This window comes from Perissodus microlepis, chromosome 20, assembly GCF_051167445.1.
Source record: "Perissodus microlepis isolate ML-2025 ecotype Zambia chromosome 20, ASM5116744v1, whole genome shotgun sequence".
NCBI lineage: Eukaryota > Metazoa > Chordata > Actinopteri > Cichliformes > Cichlidae > Perissodus > Perissodus microlepis.
In genome coordinates, this window is record NC_140480.1 from 23,575,554 (window position 1) to 23,590,961 (window position 15,408).

General features: G+C 38.4%; 1 protein-coding gene across 2 annotated transcripts in view; it reads left to right on the plus strand.

The window, feature by feature from the left end:
• The first annotated feature begins 2,267 nt into the window (after window positions 1–2,267).
• nup210 (nucleoporin 210) overlaps window positions 2,268–15,408 on the plus strand; it is a 28,323-nt gene continuing 15,182 nt past the window's right edge. For both annotated transcript variants that reach the window (XM_084917410.1, XM_084917412.1), the window contains exons 1-20: window positions 2,268–2,876; window positions 3,368–3,507; window positions 5,024–5,155; window positions 6,080–6,176; window positions 6,632–6,782; window positions 7,321–7,453; window positions 7,687–7,845; window positions 9,287–9,355; window positions 9,450–9,556; window positions 9,664–9,804; window positions 9,923–10,060; window positions 10,282–10,437; window positions 10,814–11,012; window positions 11,560–11,705; window positions 12,718–12,936; window positions 13,181–13,354; window positions 13,668–13,860; window positions 14,089–14,195; window positions 14,606–14,710; window positions 15,229–15,330. In XM_084917410.1, the coding sequence (XP_084773536.1) occupies window positions 2,716–2,876; window positions 3,368–3,507; window positions 5,024–5,155; window positions 6,080–6,176; window positions 6,632–6,782; window positions 7,321–7,453; window positions 7,687–7,845; window positions 9,287–9,355; window positions 9,450–9,556; window positions 9,664–9,804; window positions 9,923–10,060; window positions 10,282–10,437; window positions 10,814–11,012; window positions 11,560–11,705; window positions 12,718–12,936; window positions 13,181–13,354; window positions 13,668–13,860; window positions 14,089–14,195; window positions 14,606–14,710; window positions 15,229–15,330 (2,829 nt within the window). In that variant the 5' untranslated portion in view covers window positions 2,268–2,715. The remainder of the gene's footprint in view (window positions 2,877–3,367; window positions 3,508–5,023; window positions 5,156–6,079; window positions 6,177–6,631; window positions 6,783–7,320; window positions 7,454–7,686; window positions 7,846–9,286; window positions 9,356–9,449; window positions 9,557–9,663; window positions 9,805–9,922; window positions 10,061–10,281; window positions 10,438–10,813; window positions 11,013–11,559; window positions 11,706–12,717; window positions 12,937–13,180; window positions 13,355–13,667; window positions 13,861–14,088; window positions 14,196–14,605; window positions 14,711–15,228; window positions 15,331–15,408) is intronic.

A 15,408-nucleotide genomic window follows, 5' to 3' on the forward strand; every position in this document is an offset into this window, starting at 1 on the left:
CTCTAAATCATATGCAATTTATAGTCAGTCAGATGTTTTGACAGAGCTGAAATCCAACCATCTATCAATTTATCAGCTGGATGGATGTTTTTCAGGATCACAGTTGGGTTGGTATATTTATTTTTGTAACTTATAGTTATTTGAATAACTAGAAGTTACAAAAATAAACCAAAATTAACAGTTCATTTCAATTACAGTCCTCTTAAACTCCAAGGGTTCCTGCTCTCAGATAACATGCCCAAAATGAATACAGTATTTTTTAGTAGTTTTGAGGTAACTTCAGCTTGTTCAGCTGTTTTCAGCTGAAAATTTCAGCTCACAGCTTTCATGTTGCATTTTTGCAGGAAATGCAAATTTTTCTAGTTTAGTTTTGGATTAGTTTCTGTTTTCACATCTGTTTTCAGTTTGTTTGTTTTTAGTTTAGTTTTAGTTAAATATAACAAACTGTCTCTTCAATTCGGTTGAAGTTCATTCAGTTCAGTTATACTTATATCAGTTTTTTTATATTAGTATTTCTTTCTTCATTTTAATTTTTTGTGTTCAGTTAAGTTTAATTTTAGCTTGTTTCAGAAGTGAAATGTAAGACATTCAGAAAAACTGTGACAACACAAACATAGCATTTTAAGATTTCTGTATATAATCTACACGGCTACATAAGCTATATAGACAATCCCAGTTTTACTTTACTTTACTTTAGTTAATGGCTGGGAAGGGCCTTTGAGTGCAGTTAAGTTACTGCTATGCTCAAGAAACTATTATGTTCAAGATTTGATCTTTCTGATCTCTTGTGATATTGTGCACTGTTGTCCTGGAATCAGTCATCATAAGATATAAGGTATACTGTGGTTATAAAGGGATAGGTACTGTCAACAACAGCACTCTATGGTGTTGCTCAAACTATGCTCAGCTGAATTTAATTGAAATGATTTCAGTTCAGGTCTAGTTCTATTCTGTTCAGTTCTGTAATGGAGATTTGTTTGTGGTCTATATCTTTTGACTTATAAGTCCTGATTTACTAAATAGACGACATCCTGGGATTTCCATTGATATCTCCTGTCCTCTTTTAACTCCAAAGAGGAAGGAAATGACAAAAACGTTCAATGGGAAGATTCATTTTTCCTCAGTTTTCAGAAGAAGAAAAAATTATATATATATATCAACAAAAGTCATGTCAAGGCATTTTATATATTCTAAGGGGCCAAAAGTGTGCCAAGAAAATATTTCTCACACCATTACACCACCACCATCCTGAATCCCTGATATTCATTTCAATTACATTTTATTTATACGGCGCGACGGACCCCTTTCAGTAAGCACTTGGTGACAGTGGGAAGGAAAAATTCCCTTTTAACAGGAAGAAACCTCAGAAAAAATCAGGCTCAGGGAGGGGCAGTCATCTGCTACAACCAAGTTGGGTGCAATGGAAGAGAGATGGGTCAAAATCAAACTGTGGAAGAGAGCCAGAGATTACAAATAACTCTGGCTGATATACAGCAGGATGAATCCATGCTTTTATGCCAAATGCTGACCATAGCATCCTGACAATCTCTGTTGTTCAGCTTTGGTGAGTCTGTGCAAATTGTAGCATCAGGTTTTCTGATCATAGCTGACAGGAATGGAACCAGTTTGGCTTTTGTTGTAGCTCACCTGCTTTAAGGATGAGATGTCCCTATGCATAAAGCTACTTTTGGCTCCTGCCTTAATTACAAGGGGTCACCACAGTTAGTAGCTCTCCATGTTTGATTTGGCAGATTTTTATGCTGGATGCCTTTCTCCTCCTTCCCCAACCCCTTCAGGATCTCCTCTCAGGAGTTTTCACTTGTTAGGCAAATGTATAATGAGATGTTCTTCTGCAAACCAAGTGATTATTTGAGTTACTGTTGCCGTCTTATCAGCTTGAAGCAGTCTGGCCATTGATGCTCCCTAGATATTTTCTATATATATATTTTTTGACTATTCTGTGTAAACCTCAGACATTGGTTGTGAGGGAAAATACTTAGACCAGTCCATCTAGCACCAACAACCACTTTCAAAGTCACGTAAACAACGTTTCTTCCCTGTCCTGATGCTTCATCGGGTTGTGTAACTTCACCGACCTGCTGCCATGTGATTGGCTGATTAGATATTTGCATCAACATGTAGATGAACAGGTGTCCCCAATATATCCTAGTATATTAAACTTGTCATTTGAATTATATTGAATTAGTTGACAGTATACCTTTAAGAACGAGCTCACCCACTCTCCCCCTCCCCCCTTTGTTATGACGTTTCCTCACTCCCGGCATGCTCACTGGAAGTCCAATTATTGCTAATGGCGGGTATTGTACGAAACATGCGTTTTTTAAGCTATCGTCTGCTGACTGTGAAAGAGTAAATTTCATATAAATAGTTGCTTTGTGTCTCGAAGAACCTTGGAATATAAACAAGGCTGAGGAGTCGAATAGAGCACCGAGGAGGACTTTGTAGTTCTTATCGTCATGCGGCAGCTCTCCGTTAACAACTGATACGAACTGAAACTGTGAGGAAGGCAGCGTGTGTTTGATTGAGAAATAGCTTCAGTGTTGGCAATGCTAGCTCACCTAACTGCCTGTCTCAGAGCCATAAGTCCAAAACTACTGCGGAAATAGCTAACTTAATGAGACGGAGGAAGTTTAGCTAGGACGGAAACTTAGCGTTCATTCATTCGACCGTTGGTAAATCACTTGTGAATCGGAAATGAAAGCGCTGACATTATTACTGTTGGTGTTGCTATTATTATTAACCGTTTATCAGGTTAAGTGTTCCTCCAAGCTCAATATTCCCAAAGTGTTGCTTCCGCTTGCCAGAAGTACAAGAATTAACTTCACACTGGAAACAACTGAAGGCTGCTACAGATGGTGAGTAGAAAAACTGGAAACACATAGCCGAAGGGGGTGTCGAGGTGTGTGGTGCATATGAGGCCACATGGCAATCTCTACTGTATGCACTGTGTGTACAGTTGAGGCCATAATGAGGACCACAAAGAGGCTAAACCTTTTAGGCTTAACATGGCTTTCCAGTGTCATTCGTTAGTTTTTGAGTTCATCTTTTAATCCAAATTAAAGCTAATATAAGTTAACTGCTTTATATAATCTTAGTTTCTCTTGATGTCAGAAGGTGACAGTGTTGTTGACTAAGGAGTTCATAGTGGGTGGTCTTGGTGGTTTACTAAGCTACACTGCAATTGCAATTGTTTCTGTTATATCACCCAAGTACATGAACAAAAAAAAAAATGTTAAAGCTTTGTAAAAGTATAATTTACAGTAGAGCAAAGCAGAATTTTATAACAACAGTACGTTATAAAATAACCAGGGAGTGTATACGACTTATCCCTGTCCTTGTTCTTCAGGTCCTCCACCAGACCAGAGGTCGCAAGCATCCAGGCTGTGGATGAGGACCACATCAGGGGTTGCTCCCGGAAAGCTGTTCTCCAGGCTCTTTCAACACAGCCGTCCAGACTGACCAGTATTATCCTAGCTGAAGATGTTGGTAAGAACAGCAGTAGCCTTAAATAAACTGCCATTGGAAATTGATGCAGATAGTCAGATTGTCAACCAGGCCGTCAGATTAAAGAATGTATTGTGTTATGGTTTAATAACTCTCCACACTGTTGCATAAAGATGTAGAGAAATGTTCATGATCATGCAGCTTCCATCAGGGGGAAAAAAATGCATTCTGTATAATTACACTGTGCAATCCAGCTTAAAAAAGACGCTATAAAGTAGAAATGACAGCTTAAGGTGGAAATGAAGTACAACCCTTAAGAGATATAGTCATGACAGGTGCAATGGCTGTAATTTTGCTTGTAATATTTAAATATTTTTGAAAACACCAGAAGTCTGAGGTGTATGTAGTCACTTTATTAGACCAGAGCAAGAACAAGCATGTGTCTCAAAAGACTGTTTTGGAAAATGGAGAACTAAGTGAGAGAAATGGGAACGTAATTAACCTCAGCGGCTCTGTTTTTAATTTGCAGTATGATGAAGACGTTCGTCTGATTCTGTTACTCTATTCCTGATCCAAGCAGACACATCTCCTTTCTAAGCCTGTCTGCAAAGAAGTATTTGTGCACTCTGCAGACACCACTGTGAATTTCTCTGAAAAATCCTGGTAGATCAGCAGTTTCAGAAATACTCAGACAAGTCCATCTGGCAAAAACAACCATGCCATGAGCACTAGATTGGGGAAATCAGCTATGTCAGAATAATAGGACTGAGTGATGACTGCAAAGTTATGTTTCCCCATGTTTAAAAATGGGCTTCACAGTTCCCCGTAGTTTAATTCAAATTAGATAACAGAACTCAAACAGCCTAGAAATTCTTGATATTTACAATGTGGTGGCATATTGTCGAGGTTTTTTTTGTATTGACAGAGGGTTCTTTATCTCACTTTTTATGGGCTTACAACCGCACATTTTTGCGGTTTAATTTTTACAACTTCATTCTTATCAATGCCCCCCCTGGATCTCTTATTGTCTCTTTAGGATTAGATCATTACTTTATAATCTATCCAAATAATATCTAATGGTTGGCTTCATACAAATCATTGTTGCACAACACATTTTCTCCATCATTCCTTCTTTGCAGTTGTGAAATAAGCTGTCATCTGTTGCCTGAGACCCTGTGTCATTGCTGTGACATGGTTACCCTGCCACATACATCTGAAATGTTTCAAACAAAATAAATAAATCTATTTTTTCACAATAACTGAGCAGTTTTAGGTTTCCAAAAGCCTAATTTAATATAGCCTTTTCGCTCACTCTTTCATGCCCACTAACCAAAAAAGCCACAACATTTGACTTGACTGATAACTCTGCATACTACAAGGAATAAAGGAAGCTTTAGAGCTGCTGCTCTCCACTCTCATTTCCATACAGTCGCGATAAAATGTTTTAGTGAGGAAGTAGATTTCAGGCTTTGCATGTCAAATCAAATCTTGAAATGCATTTGATTCAATTTGGAGAAAATGTCCCTAGGTACTTAATAGTCTTGTCTTCTGTTTGCAGTTACAGGACAGGTGCTGCGTTGCGATGCTATTGTCGACATCATCAGTGAAATCCAGATAGTGTCCACCACCAGAGAGCTACATCTTGAGGATTCACCACTGGCACTCAGGATTCATGCACTGGACTCTGAAGGTGACATTAAAATGGCTTCTTATTGGAGAGTGCTATTCTAATTTTAGCCTATTGGTGTTATTGATAAGGTAAATAGTTCCTCATATTGTATTATCACTCAGTTCTTGAGCTGTAAGGAGTCCACAATGTTTATGTTGTGCTCTGAGTGTTCAGAGTAATGAGTGAGCTGGCTCAAGGTAGTGTTTTCTTTCCCCCTCAGGCTGCTGCTGTGAGGTGGCTTTTTGTTCTGTTCGACTGGTTCCATTTAGGCCTGGCACACTTAGTTTAATGAGCTGTAGCTACAGCCTGATTCTTTCTGATGGTGGCTCGAGGGTCTGGTGTTATGGGTGTTATGCAATTTTTGGTTTTGTTTTTTACATTTATTTATTTTTGAAGTATACGCCATCTAAGGAATCTAAAGGGTCTGTATGCATCTTGTAATGAGGTTTATTTTTGGTTTTCTTTCACCTATTTCAACTGCTTATTAAAGACAGACAATTGATTAGTAGTAGTTTGGAGACAATGATAGCGAGGCTAAGGCTAAGACGGCTTGGACCGTGTTCAAGGGAGGGATCAGTTTCAGTTTTAAGTTTTATTTAAATAGATAGAGGATATATTGAAAAACGGATGTTATACATGGCGATGCCAGGCAAAAGGAAAAGACATGGACCACAAAGAAGATTCATGGATGCAGAGGAGGAGGAAATGCAGAGGGTTGGTGTCAAAGGAGAGGGTGCTAGGGACAGGGTGAGATGTAGGCAGATGATCAACTGTGGCAACCCCTAAAGGCAACAGCTAAAAGAAGAAGGAAAAAAAATTAGATGCAGCCACTAATGACTTTGGCCTTAAACCACAAGTTGGGATTTCATTGCAGATAATTCTCACCAAGTCTCACACAGCCATGTTTTATTTGGTGACTTAAATAAATATTTTGCTTTATTTCAGGAAACACCTTCAGCACCCTTGCAGGTCTAGTGTTTGACTGGACCTTAGTGAAAGATGTAGATGTGAATGGATTCTCTGACTCTTACAATTCATTACGGTAGGTTTGCGTGTGTTATTACTTTAAGGCTGTCTTGAACTACATGATTTATTTAAACTCTGATGGTAAACTAAAAATAAAAAAGTTATCTAGCAAACTGACTGCTAGTGTAATCTTAAACAGCTTATTGAACAATCCTGTTGGATTTCCCTGTGCGGTATTTTAATTTTATATTTTTTGTCCCGTAAAAACCCATTTATCTCGAGGTTAAATATAATACAGAAGGATTACAGCTTACAGTGTAGCCTCATATGTAAACTATAGCAGCTATGGATAGAGGGGTATTGAAGAAGTACGTATGTTCTGCTGTTTAATAGTTGTTTGATAGTAAAGATTAAACACTTCTTATGGTATTAATCTCTTGATTTGGTATTGGTGGTCCATTCTGTGCTGCGCCAAAAATGTAACTACACTGACTTGAGTAATGTATTTCTGATTTCTTTTCTGTGTTCAAGGGTACTTAAATTCTCAGAGTCCACATACACCCCTCCTGGATACATATCTGAAATGGAACGTGTTGGGAAACAGGGTGATATTATTTTAGTATCAGGACTGAAAACAGGACATGCAAAGCTGAAGGCAAAAATACAAGAACCTCTTTATAAGGTAAGATGGTGCAAAGGACATTTTATTTGCTGTTGTCACCAGTAGAGAGTTGAAATATTTCCCTTTTATTGTTATAATGATATTGTTTGTTTATTTATTTATGTATTTATTATTGGACGGTAAAAAGAAGTCCGAGTTCTGGTAAAATTTGGCCCATTTTGAGTAATAACTTAGTTTGGAGACGAAGACATCTAAAAATAGCAAAATATTACATAACAGCAGTACTTTAGGATGTCAAGGCTGCTGTGACAGTTAAATTGTGTTTCTGTCTTGTCAACATTTTTGTTTTTTTTTTTGTTAAGATGGCATTTTGTTTTCATCTGACACACTTTTATTCTGAATAAATGTCCAATTAAGTCCATATGTAACAAAGGAAAATTATTTTTGGCAGTATAGAAAATCTGCGAAAATGGCTGTTGGGAACTTGTAGTTTGAATTCATATCAGCATTTATAAAACTGCAGTCCGTTTGATCTGGTTTGAAAAGGCGGGAAGCTGAAGCTGTGTTGTGTTGTGTAACCATGGTATCCATGCCACAGGATGTGGGTGCTGCAGAGGTGAGGCTGCTGATCTTAGAGAACATCCTGCTGAGCCCCGCACACGATATCTACTTGCTGGCCGGAACTTCGATCAGATACAGAGTCTTGAAGATAAGACAGGGAACGATAACAGGTCTGACTCTGTTTAATGAGGAGTGAAGTTCTTCATTCAATGTTTACTTAACTTGATGTACATTTCCTGAAGCTGTATACAAAGACATTCAGTAGTACTACATGAGTTTGCATGAGTGTAGCTAATATATGAAGTTAAAATGTAGTCGAGTCATTGATGTCACAGATGAGAGGAGCAGCTCTGCACGGTACATAAATGCCAACCTTTCAGCTAATTTCTCTTTGTTTGTCTAGAGCTCTCTATGCCTTGTGATCAGTATGAGCTGCACCTTCAGAACAGTGTTGTTGGTACTAATGGAAACCCAGATGTTGCTGTGGCCAGTCTGGATCCAAGAACCTCCACTGTTACAGCAGTTCAGTTGGGACACATCAATGTGGTGCTGGATCATAAGAGTATCCTTCTGACCTATTGCACCTCTATTGAGCAGTTACTGTTCTGGTCTAGTGCTGTGCAAAAGTCTTGAGCACCTTTCATTTGTTGATATTTTACTAGGAAAATCGATTATGAACGGAATGATTAAACATGTACAAACATAAATGGAAATGCAGTATATAAAACAAAAATAAAGTTGGTATTATTCTAGTGAGCTTGAAGATCAATATTTAGTATGATCAACTCTGTTCTTCAACCCAGCCTGAATCTCTTTGGCAAGTGTTCTTGTAATTTAAGTAGTTAAATCAATAGTTCTCTAGGCTTCTTGAAGGACACGCAAAGCTCTTCTTTGGATGTTGGCTGACTTTTCTTTTGTATTCTGTAAAGATGATCCCACTCTGCTTCAATAATGTTGAAGTCTAAGCTCTGAGGAGGCCAATCCATGACTAATAGTGTTCCATTGTGTGCTATTTCTGTTTCAGTATGCTTTTACTGCATTGGCAGTGTGTTTGTGATCATTGTCAAGTTGAAAAATAAAGCCACTGCCTATCGCAGCGGTCCCCAACCTTTTTTGCGCCACGGACCGGTTTATGCCCGACAATATTTTCACGGACCGGCCTTTAAGGTGTCGCGGATAAATACAACAAAATAAAACTAGTACCGGTATCGAAAAAAAGAAGATTTATTCATAACACACGTGGAAAGACCCAGGAAAACCGAGTTAACGATAAAAACGATAACAAAATAACGCTAAAAACCCTGAAAACCATACATTTCACACCTGAGCCTCAACTCTCGCGGCCCGGTACCAAACGACTCACGGACCGGTACCGGTCCGAGGCCCAGGGGTTGGGGACCGCTGGCCTGTCGCACACTTTCCAGATGGTGGATCAAAATCTGATGGCACTTTTCTGTGTTCATTTGTCCATCAAATTTGACAAGATCTCAAACATCACTGGCTGAAATGTAGGCACCATACCTGTTACAGTGGATTTTGGAGTGTGTGTTATTTTTGGAATTTTTCATGCATTAAACTGAACAAATGCCATCAAATTGGTAGCAAAGTGCACATAGATGTATTATAAAATTGGTTTCTTTGCTAAACTGTCTGTGTAGACACAACATTGCTTCATCCATTGAGTTGGGTTCCTTTTTTTATCCTTGAATCCATGTTAAGGGACTTCACAAAAATGTCCAAAGAAAAGATCTTCAGGAAGCCTGGAGAACCATTGCTCAAGATCACCTGGAAAAACAATTACAAGAAAGTCTGACTCTTTTGAAGCATAATATAAAGAACTGAGTGGTACCTCAAGACTTTTGCATAGTACTGTTTAATCTAATGTTTACTACAACATGTGTATTCTGTTATTTGTCAATTAACTGAAATGATTAAGTTCTTTTTTTTTTTTCTTTATTAAGAGGAGTCTATCATTTTAATTTTCCTTAACAGTATCTTCTCAGGCCTTCGGATGCAAGGAGTGTCTCGCCTACCCAATAGCACCCTATATGTTGTTGAACCAGGCTATTTAGGTCTGTTTCTTTTTCTTCACTGAAAGTCTAATTAAAAAACAAAGTTGTGTGTTTTATATTAAGTTGACCAATATTTTGTCTGCAATTTGTTTAGGTTTTAAAATTCACCCAGGAGATAGTTGGATTCTTGAAACTGGAAGAGTGTATGATATCCACATTGAAGTATTTGACAAATCTAGCAACAAAATTTACCTATCTGATGTAAGTGCTTCCATTAAATCATTTGCAGTGTACTAGCTGCAGATAAAAATCAATATGTAGGCAGTATTTTATAAATCTGTGTGTGGCTTATTTTTTTTATTTTGCAGAATGTCCGTATTAACACTACTTTCCCTTCGGAGTATTTTGAAATCCTGGAGTCTTCTTTGAATGGATCATATCACCATGTCAGAGCACTCAAGGAAGGCCTGACACTTATTGATGCAACCTTAAAAGCTGTCGTGGATAAAGTAAGTTTAGATGCAGCTTTGACCCTGGATTTATTATTATTGCTACAACCTACTGACACTTTCTTCCGCTTCAGTCGAGAGGGCTCGATCATTTCCTGTGCTATCTGTTCTCTTTCAGAGTGGAAATGTCCATCCTCTCGCCAACCCAGTCCACAATGAACAGGATGTGGAAATCTATAACCCCATAGTTCTTAGTCCCAGTATTCTCACATTTCCATGGCAGCCCAAAGTTGGAGCTTATCAGTACACAATAAAGGTAATCATTCCTTATTTAAGTGACTTCTGTTATGGGTCAGGCAATTTAAACTTAACATCCTGTATAAATTGCTTTAGCATTTGCATTCCTTCATATTCTGTGAAACACCATAGATCAAGCTTTATGTTACCACCAAGTCAAACTGTCAGATCCAAAAATTTGGCGTCATTTTTATTTAAAAAAAAACAAACAAAAAACACCTGTTCTTTGGTGCTTTTCAGGCAACAGGAGGTAGTGGAAATTTCAGCTGGACTTCCTCAAATGCAGCTGTTGCCACAGTGACTGTGAAAGGGGTGATGACCACAGTTAGTGACATAGGCGTCAGTGTAATTTATGCTCATGATCTACGTAACCCACTACACTTTGGCCAAATGAAGGTAAGTAAACACAACACCGATTTTAAATGAGATATTTATATCTCATTGTATGAGATGTCATTGATTCTTCCAACTTTAACCTCATAGGACCTGGCGTCCACATATGTGGACATCATATTTTGGGTTGTGTAGAGCACAATACTAAATGGACTTTCGTTTTAAATTTGATAGAACAGTGGCAATTGTAAGTGTATATCAGGTAAAAAGAAAATTCTTTGTTTTTACATTCATCAGGTCCCAATCAGCCCAAATAGCAAAGAGAAAATAAAAATGCATGCCATGAAAGAGTTTGGGTCTTAGGAGGTTAAGGGCAAAAGTACATTAATCACTTTTCAGTAACACTCTTCACCGTGTTTTGGATCATGCTTTCTTCCAGGTGTATGTTGTTGAGCCTGTAGCAATGGACTTTGCTCCTTGCCCAGTAGAAGCCAGGTTGGGCCTCATACTGGATCTGCCTCTCAGGATTTTTGGTCTGCTTGAAGAGGGGGAAAAAGAGCGGGTCATGTTAAGTGACTGTTCCCATTTTGACCTGGTGGTTGAACAGGAGAACTATGGCATCTTTGAAATACTAGACGGTGAGTCCTGTTAGTCTGCCTCGACTGGACTGTGAAGAGGCAGTAAATTTAAAAAAAAAAAAAAAAAGTAAAGCAGTATGAGCTGGTTTAATAGTAATGCATAGTGTGGTTTTAATTCACTGTCCTTTTAGATAGACAATTGGTATTGGCTACTAAACAAATGAGGCTCATTCTGCCGAGTGAGCGATTGATCATTATGTTTAGTGTCAATCCAATGTGGGGCCCACATTGCCTGCTTTTTTGGGGGGGGTGGAGGAGGAATGGGGCCAATAACTGCAGGGGGGGTCTACTGGTGCCACCCATTGTTGATTTCAAGTAGAAACAAACACTAGAATGAGAAGAAAACATTTTAGATTTCATCACAGTATTTATTATATTCTACATCTTTCCAAAATCTTTAGTTTTCCGTTATGGAATTGTTTTACTTACAATTAAACGAATGTATAATTAAACCTTGTAGAGTGTGACATTTTTTTTTTTAATAAATTGTCATATCAGATTATCATGTACTATGACTTTCTCCAACCCCATTTTTCCTGATTCACAGGGAGGCTAGCTGCAGGCCAGGACCACTGCAGTGGAGTGAGAGCCAAAGCTTTGGCTCCTGGGTATACCGTGCTTAGTGTCAGCTACACTCACGGCAATGTTCATCTCAGTGCCAAGATCACCATTGCTGCTTATCTTCCTCTCAGAGTGAGTCTAAAGGTCTTGTCCTTTTCAGGACTTGGCTCATCACGATGGATGAGGCATTTGTACATAATATATTTTTCTTAAGGCTTCCAGGATTCATGTCCAATTACTGATTTCATTTTTGGGACATTTTTAGTTATGTTCTTTTTTGTGTGAGTGCGTGTATGTGTGAGATACACTGAAATACACAAATACTAATATATCTCAGTGTTTTCTACTGAATTGGATTCTGTTTGTGGCACTTTGGGTTGTGCAAGCAAACAAAGACACACCCATCTTCCTTTAATAAATGATACCATACATAAAGTGTGGCTGAGCTGCTATTTCAGTTGCTAAGTACCTTGTAGTAAATAAATAAATAATATATTAAGCTGGACTTTGAGGTGAAAGAAGAAAAGAAAATTGCAGTAAACTGCCAATAAGCATGGATCTTATAAGAAAACAGATTCACTGAAGCACATTCATGCAGATTAGTGAATGCAGACTAACCCTACAGAAATGCAACGATCGGCGAGTATTATATTTTTCTTCTCATTGGTTTTCTTTGGGAATTTTAGTATTGTGTTATACACAGGGGACACAGGTGTTTGTGTTTTTTTTTGTTTTTTTTTTTTTGTTTGTTTTTTGTTGTGTATTTAAAACAACAACAACAAGCACTGTAAGACAAAGGAATAAAACTGACAACTATCGCAGTACAGTGACTGGATGCAACAGTTTGACATGTCACATTTTCTCTGCTAAAATATTTAGTCGTTTTTGTGAACAACAGATACAGTAGCTGTCGTTTTTTGTGCACATTACAATCGAGCTGTCAGTAGCATACGGCGTTGTTTAATGCCTCACATGGCACTGATTTGTGTTTTTCAAAATACTGCAGACATGTTTGTGGAGTTTCTTCGCTTGTTTTGCCCTAGCAGCTAAAGTTTGACCCAGTTTTATTTCTCTGCTGTGTAATACCTTGTATTAACATTTCCATAGCCAAGTTCGTCTTAACAGTTGAATGTTATTCTGGCAGGCGATTGACCCTGTATCTGTTGCTGTGGTGACACTGGGATCATCAAAAGACATGCTGTTTGAGGGTGGGCCGCGGCCTTGGGTCTTAGAGCCCTCAAAGTTTTTCTGCAACTTGAGTGCTGAAGATGAGGCCAGCCTGAGTCTTACCCTGATTAGTCCCTTGTCTCACAACTATAATCAGCGTTTGGTCAGGGCAACCTGCAGAGCCCTGGGAGAGCAGGTAGGACCTTAAGTGTAATTGTATATCTTGTATTTACCATTCCCAACGCTAACTAAAATATTGTGTGTTTCTAAAATGAATATCGTGGTTTGAAGTCCTAGCTAAAATCATAAATCTTATTCGTTCTATTGCCATTGCGATTAGCATAACTCAAGGGTGTCCTTAATAAATTACTTTGATGGCTTACAACCATTGTAAAAGTACAGCTGTTTATCTTTCAACTGAATTTAAATGTTATTTCCAGGTTCTGGAGGTGATGGTGGGGAACAAAGCCAGTGTGACCAATCCTTATCCCGCTGTAGAGCCAGCAGTCGTCAAGTTCGTTTGTGCTCCTCCATCCCGCCTTACTCTGGTGCCCGTGTATACGAGCCCACAGCTAGACCTGACCTGTCCGCTGCTGCAGCAGAATAAACAAGTGGTATGCATGTGGTCACTTTTTAATAGACTCCTTTGCTGTGTTTAGATGTGTAGATTGATTTTTATACTGCTACTTCTTTCATTTATTTATTTATCCATTGATTTTTAACACTAGCTGAAGAAATGTCAAGTTTATGATTTGTTTATTTCTTTTAATATGATCTTCTGAAATTTGATCTGTATGAAGGGGCACTGGAAAATAGCTAATTATATTTGTTAACAAAAAGAAGTCCAAGATCTTGGTGTTTTGTTTTTGTGTAATGGAATTAAACTGTTTGAAAAGCACATTCATCATATAAACAATGATCTTCTAGGTGCCTGTTTCAAATTACCGCAACCCTGTTTTGGATTTGGCTGCTTTTGATCATCAAGGGAGGAAGTTTGACAACTTTAGCTCTCTGAGCATGCTGTGGGAATCCACAAAGGTATCGCTGGCCAGTATTGAACCTACTATGCCAATGAAGCTTCAGTTGCTCAGGGAGGGCAACAAACAGATGAAACTTCACGGTAAAAGATCATATCATTTTATATCATTTGAACTTTAAATTTATGAAATAAAAACAGGAGAAAAATGTAATCTCAGGGCATTTGAATGGAATGGTCAGTTATCAGTTTAAGTATCGCCAGGAATAGATTGTTTTTGTTTTTATCTACGATATTATTCATAAGTTGCAAAATGAAAAATGCATTGATTTCATGTATTTACTTTTTACTTCTTTTTATGATCTGTGATAGGACGGCAGGAAGTTCTTGTCCACCAGCAAACGGGCATTGCTGCCATCACAGCAACAGCTCTCGGTTACCAGGTTTCACACCTGGCTGCAGCCAAAGTCCCCAGTCCAGTAAGTCAAAATAGTTGCTCCGCTAGCAAGTCATGCAAAACAGCTTCTCGCTTCCTCTTAAAAAGTAGAAGTGGTTAACTAAAGTATTATTCAAGATATATGGATTGTTTTTGTAATAAGGTCTCTTTTGCAAAAGAGATTCATCTCAGTGAGTTTACGTTTTGTTTTGTAAACACTTTTCTAGTGATCAGGACTTCATCAGCTGAGTTGTTTTTTTTAAACAGCCATGTTGTCCTGTTAAATACATCTGTGACTCAGTTTCTGTACAGGAGAGGAAAAATATATTTTTGCATATAATGAATGTGTGGAAAGCTTTAATTTTGTTGTTGTATATTTACATCATACATTTAATAACCTCAGTCATCATATTTGAACTTGTCTTCCTCTTCTTCTGCCTCTGTCCTCCTAAGTACGACCCCATGACTCCTGTCTCAGCCACTCTGGAGCTTCTGCTGGTTGAAGATGTGAAAATTTCTCCTGACACAGTGACCATATACAACCACCCGGATGTGCGAGTAAGTTATGGGATTACTGTTCCAGTGGACAGACACATCAGTACATTTACTTTTTACCCCCCTAAGTCTGGACATCAACACTCTCACTGACTTCTCATGGCTTGTTTTACCAAAATGTATATTTAATGTTTATCATGAGGGATGTGATTTGATCTTTTCACCATTTCACCTCAGCAGGGCAGAAATGTGATTTACTCCCTCAGGTAACTGCTGAATTATTCAGATGGTGCTTATCGCCACACGTAGTAGTAATGTGTACCCTTTGCCCCGTTTACTCAGTAAGCATTCCCCTCTTAATCATGTGTGACATGGGAGCAGGGTTAAGTAGGTGTAGGGGGTTAAATAACTGTTGGTGACCTGTGTTAGAGGATTTTAAAGAGGTGGTTATCTGTCCCCTTTTATGTAACATGCAAGGCCAGTTGCCTGTCAGAAAAACAACTGTGAACACAGATGGTCTTCTGAATCATTTTTGTGATTAATTTTCACTGCAGACTGCTCACTCCAGTTTTGTTTTGTAGGTGAATCTGGCTCTGCGAGAGGGTTCAGGGCACTTTTTTGTCAATACCAGCATTAAAGGGATGGTGAATGTGGTATTCCAGGAGGCTCAGGGCACCGCTCAGGTAAGAAGGAACACCTTAACTGTGTCTTTGAGGGAATATCTATAGTGGACTGCACACGTTACGAAATGTAGAATTTCA